We start from the raw sequence: 14,462 nt of genomic DNA on the forward strand, positions 1-14,462 counted from the left end.
ATTTGGACGGCGCCAGCTTGGCAAAAGAGGTTGCTTATGCAAACAGTTAGAAGCGTGCACCTTTCCGCTTAACCCCAGACACTTAAAAATCTGCTCTGGCATATCCTGGAAGGTGAGCTTGTTTTACGACTAGCACATGTTGCACGCCGTCCTGAAACCGTATTTGATGAAGGGTAGTAGAAACCTTTTAATAATAAATAAAACATACAAAGACTGTTTCCCTTTCCAGGGAAAAGCACACTCTTCCCCCCTCTACCCAGCCTCTGTTCTGAGGCCACGTTGCAAATACTGCTGGACTCGAACCCAAAGATGTCAAGATTTTGCAGGCCTGAAACAGGCCTGCATTGTCTCATTCTGCCAAAGTGGTTTGCGTTTCGGCAACCCAAGCCACTTATTTAGAATGGAAGCAGATGGAAGAATGGCTTTGCTAGATCGGACCGAGGTCTATGTAGGTTTGGCATTCCATCTCCAAAAGCATCCAAGAGAAATGATTTTGGGATGTTCGAAAGCAGGGCATCAATTAGAATAACATACCGTACTTAGAACTCCAGATTAATTCATCTATATACACACACACACAAAAAGAAACATTGACAAAGCACCATCTCTCACTAAGATTGAAACCTAACAGGCCTGGCATCAATACATGACCACTGGGCAACTGCCAGGGGCCCAGGAGAGCCCATTGCTGAGTGTTAAGCCATGTTTCTAATTTCTCACAATCCGGAGCAATGGAAAATTTGGGCAGCATTTCCCTGTTTCCACTGCCGCAGCAAGGTAAGCCTGCTGGCAATGTAAGATGTGCCCTGCTGCAGAAGCAGGAGGCAATGGACGGCATTCTACCAATGACCTTCTGAAAGCTGCAGCCAGTCCAGAAACCTAGCAAGCTCCACAAGGAAAGAGCTTCGAAAGCAGCCCCCCAACTCTCCAGCTGTAAGGAACCTCAAGCAAAGCGGTTTGGTTAAAGCAAGGAATGTGTGAGGGAAGAACAGCTGCTGCCCTGATTTTCAGAGGCTATTGCTGCTGCATTGCATCATCTGTCACAGTGCTGTCACTGTGATGCTTCTGCCAAGTCCAGTCCATCGGATCCCTGGACCGGCACTGCGGCGGTACCTGCATTGTTTTAAAAAAAAAAAAAAGGAGGGGAAGGGAAAGGGAAAAGTTTGCAGGTTTGCTCCAGCTCCAACGCTCTTGATTAATGTGTTTCGAATGATCCAAAAAGTTATCATCAAGAGTTATCTAGTTATCCTCAAACATCCCTTACTGCAGAGGTGTTTCCTGTCTATACAGAACTGATGGAGTGCCACTGCAAGCAGGCACTGCGGCTGCCAGCTTTATTTATCTTCTCCCCCTTCGCCATCTTACACTTTTGAGCGAGGATTTGTGCTGTTGAAGAAACTGGCAAGTAAAGCAATCAACTTATCGGCGAATTAGCCTAACTGAGCGATCGAACTGCAACGCCCGGAGAACGATGCCCGCGTTATTTATCAAGCGTAGAATGCGCTGCGTGCTACTTTTTGAGAAGGGCATCTGGAAAAGCTGAGTTCCTTCCCTTGGTATATACTGGGGATTTATGAAGGCTTGACGCTTTGGAGTTAAATGTCACGTAGTTCAGCCCAGCACAACTGGTGGCCCACCAAGCCAAACACAGCACACCAGCCACACACACTGGGATCCACCATGTGTTTAACAAGACTTCTGTTTCTGCAGCTGGCAGGCCAGTAGAACATCAGCAATGTTACGAAGCAGAGCCTCTGCCCGCAGTGGACTATGTTCAGCTTGGTGGATGCAAAGTTTTACAGTGGTCTCAAAGTGAGAGGCAGCCCCTCCAGAGATATATTAAACGGGAGACATGAGCAGCACCCTAACATTCCACTTTGCCACCCAATGGGCTTCATGGAACTCCATGGACAGCCAAGAGATGCACAGCGGCAGGACCTTATAACACATTATGCGTAAGCCCCGCTTTCCCCAACTTTGTGCCCTCTAGACATTTAGGACTGCAATTCCCATCATCCCTGAGCACTGGCCATGCTAGCTGGGCCTGATGGGAGCTCTAGAAAACATCTGGGGTCTGCTCCAGGGAGTAGGACTCAAATCAATGGACTCAAGTTACAGGAAAGGAGATTCCGACTAAACATCAGGAAGAGCTTTCAGAACTGTGTCCAATACTGGGCACCACAATTTAAGAAGGATGTTGACAAACTGGAATGTGTGCAGAGGAGGGCAATGTAGATGATAAAGGTTTGGAAACCAAGCAACAGTTGAGGGAGTTGGGTATGTTTAGCCAGGAAAAGAGGAGACTGAGAGGAGATATGATAGCCATCTTCAAATATCTCAAGGGCTTTCATGTGGAAGAGTGAACAAGCTTGTTTTCTCCTGCTCTGGAGGGTAGGACAGGAACCAATGGCTTCAAGTTACAGGAAAGGATATTCCAACAAAACATCAGGAAGAGCTTTCTGACAGGTAAGAGCTGTTCGACAGTGAAACAGACTCCTACGAGAGGTGGTGGTCTCTCCTTCCATGGAGGGTTTTAAGCACAGCTTGGATGGCCACCAGTCATGGGTGATCTAGTTGAGATTCCGGCATTGCAGGGGGTTGGACTCGATGACCCTCAGGATCTCTTCCAACTCTACAATTGTGTGATTCTAGGAAGGCTAACTCTGCCTCACCCTGTAGCACTTACTGGAAAGTACAGGCAGTGTTATGGGAAAGAGCAAGTATCATCTTCCCCCTTGGGACTCCCCCGCTTTCACAGCTGCCAACTAAAAGCCTGGGCAGGCCAGGGCAGCTTCACAGTATTCCCACCTGCTTGAGAGCATCCGCACAATCGTTTCCTATCTTGTTTTCTGATCCTTGATATAGTTCAGAAACTTCGCTGCCAGCAGCTTCTGCTCAAGTCGGCCACAACTGAGACTCTCAGGCCGGGCGCAACAGCATCAGATCACACCTTCCGGACCCTGAAAGCCATGAAACCCAACTGACAAATAACAATGTGGTAGCAAATGACTAGTCCAAATAACCTGGGAGGACAGCGAAGGCATTTTGGAAATACCAGAAGTTCATTTTAAGCAAGGTGCTGTTTACACAGGCGTTGTTCAAACACCGGGTTAGGTGGAGGTCACACACTGTGCTCAGATAACAAGATGTTTCAGAAAGATAAGATTAAGCTAATGGGCCCTTGTGCCAGTATCTTCAAATAAACTCCAGTGTTCTTCTGGGGCTCTAGGAACTAACCACCCAAACTCCTCCTCCTCGCTGGGAGGCTCGAAATTTTCCGTTGGAAAACAAAACCAAAAATCACGGCACAGGAGTGCTATACAGATCCAAGAGAAGTAACCAAGACACACAAAGGGCTGGAATAATTACAGCAAAACTACTAATGTAGTTCAACTAACCTACCCCAGCTGCCTGAATGTGAATTTAAACAACAACGAACGCGTTATAGGTAAAAAAATAATGGGAGAAAAGAGAAGCAGCAACACACTGCAGAATTCAGTCTAACTAAGGGGTGCCTTAACCTGTGGCTTCCTTCCAGATGTTGTTGATCTGCATCTGCCATCATCCCAGACCAGTAGCAGCATTCGAAATTCGCCAGGTGCATTTTGCACCTGGCTATCGTCCACTCGCGACCAAGTGAAGATGCCTAGGCACCAAGTATGACACCTGACATCACTTACCATCTGGAGGTGCATGCCTGGGGATAACTGGATCTGGGCTGTTCACACACACTAATATCATACCCTGTAGGAGTAGCCCAATATTTACGTGGACTGTCCCTGGATCAAGTGACTTTTCTTCTTCAAGTTCTCAGAGTTCTCAACCCAGCTCTAAGTTGTCCTCTGAACTAATCAGATGTTGAACTCAGAATCAGTCACAGACAGTCCATCATTTGGTAAATAAGACTCCTGCCCCAAAATGGCTACTAGACATTCTGTTCTGGTGACTGTAATCTTGGTTTAAGGAGCCGTTTGGCGCCTAGTTTATATATTTGAGTTTCCTTACCCTGGTCCCTTTGTCTCCTGGTTCAACTGTGCAGAGAAAAGAGCAAACTGCATAGGAATCAGACTTTAACCAAGTCAGACCACTGGCCAATCTAGCTCAGTATTGTGTACACTGGCTGCAAGCAGCTCTCCAAGGTTTCAGGCAGGGATTGACCTGGATATACCAGGAATTGAGTCGGGGACCTTCCACATGCAAGGCACATGTTTCTACCAGCTGAGCAATGGTCCTTCTTTTAGTACTGCAGACTATCAAGAGTGTAGATCAAGCAACACCTGACTGCTGTCTACCCAGTATCAGAGCCCACCATGTCCAACATCACTGCTGTAGACCCTGTCCTTCCTCCAAATTCTGGAGCCCCAGTCCGCACAAGGAAGCCCCCGTTGGAATTGCTCACAACGCCATGCAGCAACGTAACATATGCTGCTGTCCAGCTACCTTTTCCTTCTGAATAAGTCTAACCCCACATTTAAGCAGAAACAAATATTAAAGGGGAGAGACCCATCAGAGCAGAACACCTACAAACCTGGAGCTGGTTTCTCACAAATACATATACATATACATATACATATACATATACATATACATATGGGACACGGGTGGCGCTGTGGGTTAAACCACAGAGCCTAGGACTTGCTGATCAGAAGGTCAGCGGTTCGAATCCCTGTGACGGGGTGAGCTCCCGTTGCTCGGTCCCTGCTCCTGCCAACCTAGCAGTTCGAATGCACATCAAAGTGCAAGTAGATAAATAGGTACCGCTCCAGCAGGAAGGTAAACAGCGTTTCCGTGCGCTGCTCTGGTTCGCCAGAAGTGGCTTAGTCATGCGGGCCACATGACCCGGAAGCTGTATGCCGGCTCCCTCGGACAATAAAGCGAGATGAGCGCCGCAACCCCAGAGTCGGTCACGACCAGACCTAATGGTCAGGGGTCCCTTTACCCTTTTTATACATATACATATACATATACATATACATATACATATACATATACATATACATATACATTCACTGGCCAAAATCAAGTCAAGTGGATAGCTCAGTTGGTCAGAGCATAGTGCTGACAACGCTAAGGTTGCAGGTTCAATCCCAATACAGGACAGCTGCATATTCCTGCATTGCAGGGGGCTGGATTAGATAATCTTTAAGGTCCCTTCCAACTCTACAATTCTATAAGGCTTTGGAAAGTGGGTCAGGAAATAGGGGCATCTCAGGATCGACTGGTTCCTCCAATTACTCAAGCTATTAGGATATATGCCATGTAAACCACACAACACCTATCCAACTTACAATTATCCCAAAGCCTGGAACAAATTTGCTTGGCTAAGTAAGAGGACAATCATTTGTTTCGTTTATTTGTTGTTAACTACAAATTGCCCTTCCTTTTAAAAAGGAAAAGGGTTGCGGCTGTAGTTACGTTGGTACTGACTCCAAGCGGCGCCCGTTCTGTAAACAGGCTGGCTAGAAAGATTTAGCATCGTGGCCTCTCTAATTACAAATGTTCTTAAACTATTTAAGTTCCAGAGCCCGAGGGCAGCCAAAGAGCCACAACTTTGGAATATCCCCTCAACTGGAGATGTGAAATCATTGCTCTTCCCCACTCCCCTCCAACACTACTGGAAAACATCCATGCGAAACCGTGAAATCAATAATGGGATTTGCTGGGAACTAAAAAACAACAGCAACAAGTCTCTGCAGTTAAGTGCTCGCTCAGATTATCTCACTTTTGCATTGTTATGACTTACAAGTCTGGGAGCTGGTGTCTGGTGAGGGAGGAAAGCAATAGAGTTGTAAAGAGGGGGGAAACTAGGGTCTGTGCAAAAAGGAAGGGCAGCTGACAGGGTTCAGAGATTGAAGTTCAAAATTAGCTCAAGGTTGTTGTCTGAAGTAGCCGGATGTTGGCCCATCATTTAAAAAACAAGACTTTAGCGCCGACTTGCTCCCAAATGGCAGCTAGATATTCCATTTTGGCGACTGCAACCTTGGTTTAAGGAGCCGTTTGGCGCCTAGATAATTATATATCTGAGTTTCTAAAGCTGTTCGGCTGTGTGCACACACTCCCATACAGTACACTGCATCCTGTGTGCTCCCACGGCTGGTTTGTGAAGCTGTGTACACACAACTCACATCTATCCTCTTGAGATATACTGAGTTTTGCTGCCCCCCCCCATTTGAGTTCCATTTGAAAATGTAGGCCATATGAAGGCATCCAGTGTGGTGCAGTGGTTAAGGGCGGTAGACTCGTAATCTGGTGAACCGGGTTGGCTTCTCCACTCCTCCACATGCAGCTGCTGGGTGACCTTGGGCTAGTCACACTTCTCTGAAGTCTCTCAGCCTCACTCACCTCACAGAGTGTTTGTTGTGGGGGAGGAAGGGAAAGGAGAATGTTAGCCGCTTTGAGACTCCTTCGGGTAGTGATAAAGTGGGATATCAAATCCAAACTCCTCTTCTTCTTCCACTCTATGCCCACAAGTGCCAAGCGGGCAACTTGGGAACTTGTCCAATCAATCATATTCTGCAATTTGAAACACAGTGGGGGGGGGGGAATGACCTTGCTGCATTTTAAGGCAGTGGTGTGTACAAAGCCTCCACTTAGGTCACAGTTTCTAAACCACCACCACTACCGACATCACCGGTCCAAAGGCCTATGCAATGCAAAATATGCCATTGCCTCCTCCTTATTTCACTGCATGTTACACACCAGGCATGACCAAAAGGAGCAGGCAGGTGTTCAAGGAAAGCATGAGCTTGTTTCTCCCGATCAAAGATGCTCCTGGCTTCCAAGTTCTTTCACTCCCACTCGCTACCACCTTCTCTCCTGTTATATCTGGCCAAAACCTCAACACAATCTGCGGTATCTGCTGGCACACCCAAGGATATGCAGCCGTAAGCTACAGAACTGCAGGTACACTTTTAAGACTCTTGGTCTGAATTAAAGACTAATGAACATCTTTATTAAGCTTGGCACATCACTTTTAAATGCTTGCCTTTTGTTTTTTTGGCTTATGCTTTTTAAAAAATTATACCATTTTTTAAAAAAAAATCTATTTAGACTACCAATGACCCACAGAAAGGGAGAGCCAGCGTGGTGTTGTGGTTAAGAGCGGTGGACTCGTAATCTGGTGAACTGGGTTCGCTTCCCCGCTCCTCCACATGCAGCTGCTGGGTGACCTTGGGCTAGTCACACTTCTCTGAAGTCTCTCAGCCCCACTCACCTCACAGAGTGTTTGTTGTGGGGGAGGAAGGGAAAGGCGAATGTTAGCAGGTTTGAGATTCCTTAAGGGGAGTGAAAGGCGGGCTATCAAGTCCAAACTCCTCCTTTTCTTCTATCATCCATAGCTCTCTCTATCTCTCTCTCAATACACTGTGAAACTTGCTCTTCCATATCCCACCACTGTTGGAAGGGCAGTGCATTGCTTTAGGGACTGCTACCGTTGTTCAAAAACATAGATCCTTCTGCACATCCTGGGAGTTACTGCTGTCGCTGCCAAATGCCACTGCACTTTGTGCTTTTCCATACAAGAATTTTTACAAAAGGGAAATAAAACCTAAGTTCCTTCTCTTGGAATACCCATTAGCCTGCTGCCTCACCAGCTAATTCTCCTAAGCTAACTGTGTTTCTGATCCTCGATTTTTAATCCATGTTCACATGACTCAAAATCCCAGTGTCTCCTGTAATTTCTTAGAGATTACTCTTTGGTGTGCCGTTTCTCAGACGAGCTTCTCTCCAGCTGGAGTCTTTAAGCCATTCATCTCTAGACAAGATCTGCATAGGGTAAAGGCATAATGCCCGCTTGGTGTATATATGCAAACAGGAACACTAATGAAGCCGTGCTGATGTGAACACCTTGGGGGGGGGGGGAGAGAGCTATGAAACGCACTGGATATTTGCGGGTGGGGTGGGGTTGGCAGAACAACTTCACTGACTCTAAGGTTGTAATGTGAGCATACGCTTGTTCTCCTGCTAAACCACTTGAATTTTACAGGTAACTCACAACTAACTTACATTTAGTATTACGTGCTATATATACATATATATATATAGATGGATAGATAGTCCGGGGGTGGGGGGACTTTAGCAATCACACCCGCCATTGCACCCAAAGTGTTTTGACTATACAGTATATGATTTTGGCTTTATCCACTATCCCTGGAATGTAACTTTCATGTAAGTTAGGAGTCGCCTATAGTTCTGGTAGGTTTTTAAAGCATAGACAACTCTTTCTAAAGTTGGGTTCTCAAAGTAAGTTCAGGAGTGTATCTGGGAGGAGTAAGGGGGGGGGGGAAATCCCATAGCCTGGTTCAAATAGCCAGATGCAATTGACAATCATTTACCAGTATTTTCCATTAATGACTTTTTGTGACTACTTGTGGACCATCGATTCTCCTTATTCTTCACTGGACTTACTTGTAACTAAGGAGAAGGCAGCTCCTATCAACCTCTAAGAATCTATTTTAATAAATAAATACCGTATTTTTCTCTCTATAGGACACACTTTTTCCATCCAAAAATGAAGGGAAAATGTGTGCGCGTCCTATGGAGCGAATGCAGGCTTTCGCTGAAGCCTGGAGAGCGAGAGGGGTTGGTGTGCACTGACCCCTCTCGCTCTCCAGGCTTCAGGAAGCTATCTGCTTCCCGCCGGGCTGCGCACCCTGGGCTTTGGGCAGCTATCTGCAAGCCTTCGGAGCCCGGCAGGAGTTCCCACCGGGCTCCGAAGGCTTGCGGATAGCAGGTTGCAGCCCAAAGCCCGGGGATTGTGCGCAATCTTGCCGCCGCTCCTGGGCCTGTTCTGGGGGCTGGGGTCAGGGGAAGCTCAGGCTTCTCCCGCCCCAGCACCGCGGCTAAAAACGAAGCCAAGACAGCGAGCAGGATCCATCCCACTGGCTGTCTTGGCTTCTGCCAAAGCGCATGCAGCCTCTCACGGCTGGAGAGGTTGCGCGTGGCTAAAGAGGAAGCCAAGACAGCCAGCGGAATGGATCCATCTGCTCCATAGGACGCACACATATTTCCCCTTCATTTTTGGAGGGGAAAAAGTGCGTCCTATAGAGCGAAAAATACGGTAAGTACTTAACCCGAGGTACCACTGTATTTCCTTATATTTTAAGGCCCTCCACTGTTGCAGACATATATTGTGATATATCATGATATTTAGCTGGTGATATATTGTGATGTTGAAAACCAGATATTGCCCAGCCCTAGTACAGAGTGCGCAAACCACAGTTTCCCTAATTCAGGCACCAGAGCAAACCACAGTTTAACAAATTCAGAAGTCTTCTATTTGGCAGAGCACAAAAAGGAAAGGAGGGGAAGGGACTGCAAAGACAAATGGTGCATCAATAGCTCAGTAACTCATGGTTGCTTAGGCCCAGGAATGTGATGTCTGCACCGGGCCAACATTTTCCAAAGAAGTCTTCTCTGTCCACACTTTTGCCTACAAGTCATTAAACAAAACAGCATCAAGAGACGTACACCCACATCTGAATTGGCAGTGAGAGAGGCAAGTGCAGCAAAACTTCGCTAATTCACATTTCCCTAAGCCGTACACCCTATAATTGAAAAATAGGAATCTCTATCCTTTTCTGTCTGGTCAGCGAAGATTTAACTGCATATTGCTGTAATGAGGTTTCAAATTACTAGGGCAGAATTACTGTACTGCTATAAATATAACCATTTTCTGCAAAGAAGTAATCTCCAAGATGTATGAACGAAACAATGCATTTGCTATTCGGGAATAAAGTTAATTTCATCTCGCACGAGACTGCACTGACAACAGATCTATACTGCGCCCCGCACGCCAGCCATTTAATAATATGGTAGTTGGTTAGGTAATTTAAAGTCAATCAAATAGTGCTATGAAAATCGTACATAAATAACATTAAGAGTTCATGATGGATTGAAAATTGATTTTTCCCATTTCTAAAATTAGCAGGGAAAGTATTTTAGGAGCATTAGGTATTTCACATAAAAGCAAGTCACTGGCTGAGGGTATCTAACGTAGGAGGGCAGTCAAGGACACATTTGGGGAAATGTGCAATCTAATGCTGTTTTTCTGCTTGCACATGGAGTCAGTGAGACTTAGGAACAGTGGAATCTGCCTTAAACCAAGTCAGATCCTCTGTCTGTCTGGCTCAGGGTGGTCTCTATTGACTGACAGGAGCTATCAAGGGTTTCAGAAAAAAATGATTAAATAATTTTTTTTAAAAAAAAGGGTTTCAGATGGGGGACATTTCCAGTGTCTCTTGGAAATGCTGGGGTATTTTGACTGCAAAGCAGCCGTCCTGCAACCAGTTTTAGAAACTCAGATATATAAGCTAGGTACCAAAAGGCTCCTTAGACCACAGTTGCAGTCGCCAAAATAGGATGTCTAGCTGCCATTTGGGGGCAAGACGGTTCTAAAGTCTTATTTTTCAAACGATGGACTATGTGATTCTCAGTTCAACATCTGGCTAGTTCAGATGACAACCTTGAGCTAGGTTAAGAACTTTTGAGAACTCGAAGAAGAAAAGGCACTTGATCCAGGGACGGTCCACATAAACACTGGGCTATTCCTACCTCTTTTTCTTAACAGTGACATGGACCATTCATAACATTAAGCATATTCTTCACAACTGTGGGTGGGGTAAGGCAAGTGATAACGATTAAGTATGACATTGTTTACCGCTCCTGCTCTGGCCGCGCAGAAAAAGCATTTTGGTTCCTGAAATTCATTCTGATTCTGCAGGTAAAATATAACAAAGAGAATGCTACAGGATGGGGTATTAAGTGCGTGAAAGCAGTCCAGATCCAATGATCCCCAGGCACGCACTTCCAGGTGGTGGAGATGTCAGGCACTATCCTGGCACCCGGACATCTTCACTTGGTCGCAAGTAGCCGAAAGCCAGGGCCAAAATGCACCCGGCGCCTGGCTAATTTCGAACACTGCCTGCCACTGACCTGTAGGCCTTTTCCACCAGGTCTGTGAAGGCTTGCATAGTGAGTTTGTGCAGACATTACATTTGACAGGATTTTTCAACCCTGGTCAAAACAGTGCGACCCAAAGCACATTCACTCAGAAGAAAGCCTCGCTGGGCTTGCTGGCTAGGATAAATCCCGCCAACTCACCCAAAAACTTGCGTGCATGCACACAACCAACCACAAAAAGGCAGAACTACTCCAGCCTCCAACCAAACCCTCAAGCGGGACCACTCTTCCGCAGTAAGACGGTTTATGGAAGAAAGCCTATAATACGTCGGTTCCATAGAAAGCAGATCAAGGCACACACGTGTGCAGGAGAGAGGAATGGAACAAGAGAAAAAAATAATGCGAAGAAAAGGAAACTAAGCAGACGCCAGACACCCAGGCGAGAAAAGCACTGTCATCGCAATAAATCTCTTATTTTATCACTTTTTTATTATGCCAAAGGAAATAGGAAGCCAGAAGCGGGTAAGGCCACCTGCACACTGCAGAGAACGGTTAGTTGGGGCAGCTGTAGGTTCAGAACGAGAAACCTTTTCAACTATCAAAAACAATATCTAAAGCTCCATTTCCCGTAGCAGCGGAATGCCCTGTTTTCTCCTGGCGCAATTTCCCCGCCAGCGGGGCCCACAAGCGCAGCCACAAACCTCCACACGTGGGGCTGCCCTTTCCACATCTACATGCCACTACCGCCACCATCAGGAACAGGCAGAGTGTCTGCCCCCCCACCACAAAAAAACCCTTTCCAGTTACCTGCAGTAGACCAGGCACTCCATGTGGTTGATCTCTTGGTCGGAGCGGTACCGGCTGTAGTCTTCCCACAAGTCCTTGACCGCGGTGACCGCCAGGATGAAGAGGACGGGGGCCAAGGCCAGCTCAGGCTGGAAGGCGTTGACAGCCGGCACAAAGTTGAGCAGGGCGATGAAGACGAAGTAAACGTTGGCCAGGCGATGGAACTGCTCAAAGAGGTTTTTGGGCAGGAAGGACAGAGCTGTGTATTTGGTGGTCTTCAGCCTGTTGTTGGCTGGGGGAGGAGGGGGGTTCTCCGCTTCGGGCCAAGGTGCCAGCAAGTTGGAACATACCCTCCGTGTCTTGCCCGCATCTTTCTTCTTCTTCCTTCTCCTTTTCTTCCTTTCTTTTTCCTCCTTCTGCTCTGGAGAAGACTCCCTTCCACCTCCGCCTTGTGTCATGGTCTAATCCACCCCCACCCCCCAAAAAAAACCCCACAACACAGAGAGAGAGAGAGAGAGAGAGAGAGAGAGAGAAAAGCAAAGTTAGAACTTTTCCCGCACTTTCCACATGGAGAAAGCAGCCAGCCCTCTCTCCCTCCTTTGCAAGATGTGATCATCTTTCTGAAAACTTACTCATGCCCTTATTTTCTTTCTCCCCTCCCCTCCAAGCTAAGAGAGAGGTGAGGATCCTCCCTCCAGCTCCCTTGAACCCTCCCATCTAGAAACTTTTGTTTGGAATAGGGATCTCACTCTTTCTGCCTCTCCCCTCCGAATCTAGGAAGATGCTCTCTTTTTTTCTTCTTCTTCTTCCACTTTCCCTCTCCTTCAAACTTCCCCCCGCTGCCTTGCCAGTGACTCCCGGGCGAGGAGGAGTTGCAGGAAGAGGAGGAGGAGGAGGACTCGCACAAAGTAGTCCTTGTCTTACTTTGCACGTCGTTTCTCACCAGCCCACGGCTAGCTTTCGTTTCCGCTCCGCCGCAAAGAACAGGGGCTCTTGCTTACGGGAGGGAAGCGGCTGGCGGGGCGCGCGGGGAGGGGAAGAGAAAGTTGCACTCATACCGCGTTGCGCGCGGGGGAGGTTCCGGGAAACTTCCTGGAAAGAGATGGGGGGGGAGCGGGAGGAGGAGGAGGCTGACAAGGCCGAGGGGATAATCCCAGTACTCCCCCCCCCAAAAAAAAACAACCCACGGAGGCGGAAAAAATAAATATATGAAGTTGAGGCGGGTGCAGCGTGGCTGTGCGCATGGGAACTCCGCGCACCACGTGCGATTCGATCCTACGTCGGTTCGATCCCATGGGGCTGCCGCGTAAGTCCTGCTGTACGTGGGCTGCTTCATGGGGCTACCCTAGATCTCTCTCTCTCTCTCTCTCTCTCTCTCTCTCACACACACACACACACACACACACAGTGTAGAGAAGGATTTCCCAACTTTCAGTCTCCAGCTTTGTTTGGACTACAACTCATCCCTAGCTAGCAGAACCAGTGGTCAGAGATGATGGCAATAGTAGTCCCCCCCCCAAAAAAGCTGGCGACCCAAGTTTGGGAAACCCTGGTAGGGAAAGTATAGAGAGATGGTGCGTCTAGAGCAGGGGTAGGCAACCTAAGGCCCGGGGGCTGGATGCGGCCCAATTGCCTTCTAAATCTGGCCTGCGGATGGTCCAGGAATCAGCTTGTTTTTACATGAGTTGAATGTGTGCTTTTATTTAAAATGCATCTCTGGGTTATTTGTTGGGCATGGGAATTCGTTCATTCCCCCCCCCTCCAAAATATAGTCCGGCCCACCACATGGTCTGAAGGATAGTGGACCAGCCCACGGCTGAAAAAGGTTGCTGACCCGTGGTCTAGAGACAGAAGGAAAGTGTGTGTGTATAGAGTATATATCAAGAGTGTCAACACAGATATATTATTTCTGCGTTACAGGAGGTTGGGCTAGATGACCCTTGGGGGTTCCTTCCAACTGTTACCTCTGTGTCTCAAGTCGGTTAAAGAGGTTTCTTTGCCCACCAATACTGCACGGCAGGTAGGGGTTGCCCCAGGACTATCTCCAGGATCCCTCGGGAGGGAGGCGAAGGGATCCTGTTTAAAAGCTGTTTAAAATGGCATTTCCAGGGATGATGGCTTCTCTCTCCCCCCACCCTTGAACTTGCCACGCCGCATTCCTTCCACTTATGAACAGTCGTGGGGTGGTGGTTGGTTTTTGGGTTTGTTTTGTTTTAACACTTTTTCTTTGTTGCTTTTCGGCGTGTATATATATATATATGGAGAGAGGCGTCAATTGCTTGGGAGAGGCGAGGCGATTGTTTTAAATGGGCACAATCCTGAGCATGCCTCCCCTGCAAAAACTCAATAAAGGTTCTCCACACCACTTGTACATACATCCTCTTTTGCTAAGTAAAATTACTCAGATCAGTCTTGCCAATGGTTGGAGAAACTGTGGAAATTGTGGTTCTTCTATGCACATGTTGTGCTTTTTAAACCCATATATAAATTTGTGTTCATAGTTTTTCAGGAAGCAGGCATGAGAACAAACTAAAGCATGATTGCCTGACCCTAAAATTGTACAGTGGTACCTCAGGTTAAGTACCGTAAATTTCGCTCTATAACACGCAGATTTTTTGTCCTAAAAAGTAAGGTGAAATGTCTGTGCGTGTTATGGAGCGAATGTGTGGTCCCTGCAGCTGACTCGCCGGAGCGCAGGGGCAAAATAGGCAAAAATAAGATCGGGCGGGCGGGCGGAGGGAAGAGGGAAGGCAGAAGCTTTCCTGCATTCTGCCTCA

At 47.3% G+C, this 14,462-nt stretch overlaps 1 protein-coding gene across 1 annotated transcript in view; it reads right to left on the bottom strand.

Annotated features, from left to right (window-relative positions):
- The window catches only part of ATP10A (ATPase phospholipid transporting 10A (putative)), a 125,682-nt gene extending 112,922 nt beyond the window's left edge, over positions 1–12,760 (bottom strand). Inside the window, exons 1-2 of the mRNA XM_083501628.1 lie at positions 12,435–12,760; positions 11,707–12,146 (exon numbers count right to left, since the gene is read on the bottom strand). Coding sequence (XP_083357754.1) covers positions 11,707–12,143 — 437 coding nt within the window. The 5' untranslated portion in view covers positions 12,144–12,146; positions 12,435–12,760. The remainder of the gene's footprint in view (positions 1–11,706; positions 12,147–12,434) is intronic.
- Positions 12,761–14,462: the final 1,702 nt, after the last annotated feature.

The sequence above is a fragment of the Podarcis liolepis genome (genome assembly GCF_965112155.1).
Source record: "Podarcis liolepis genome assembly, chromosome: 4".
In the NCBI taxonomy this organism is placed as follows: Eukaryota; Metazoa; Chordata; class Lepidosauria; order Squamata; family Lacertidae; genus Podarcis; species Podarcis liolepis.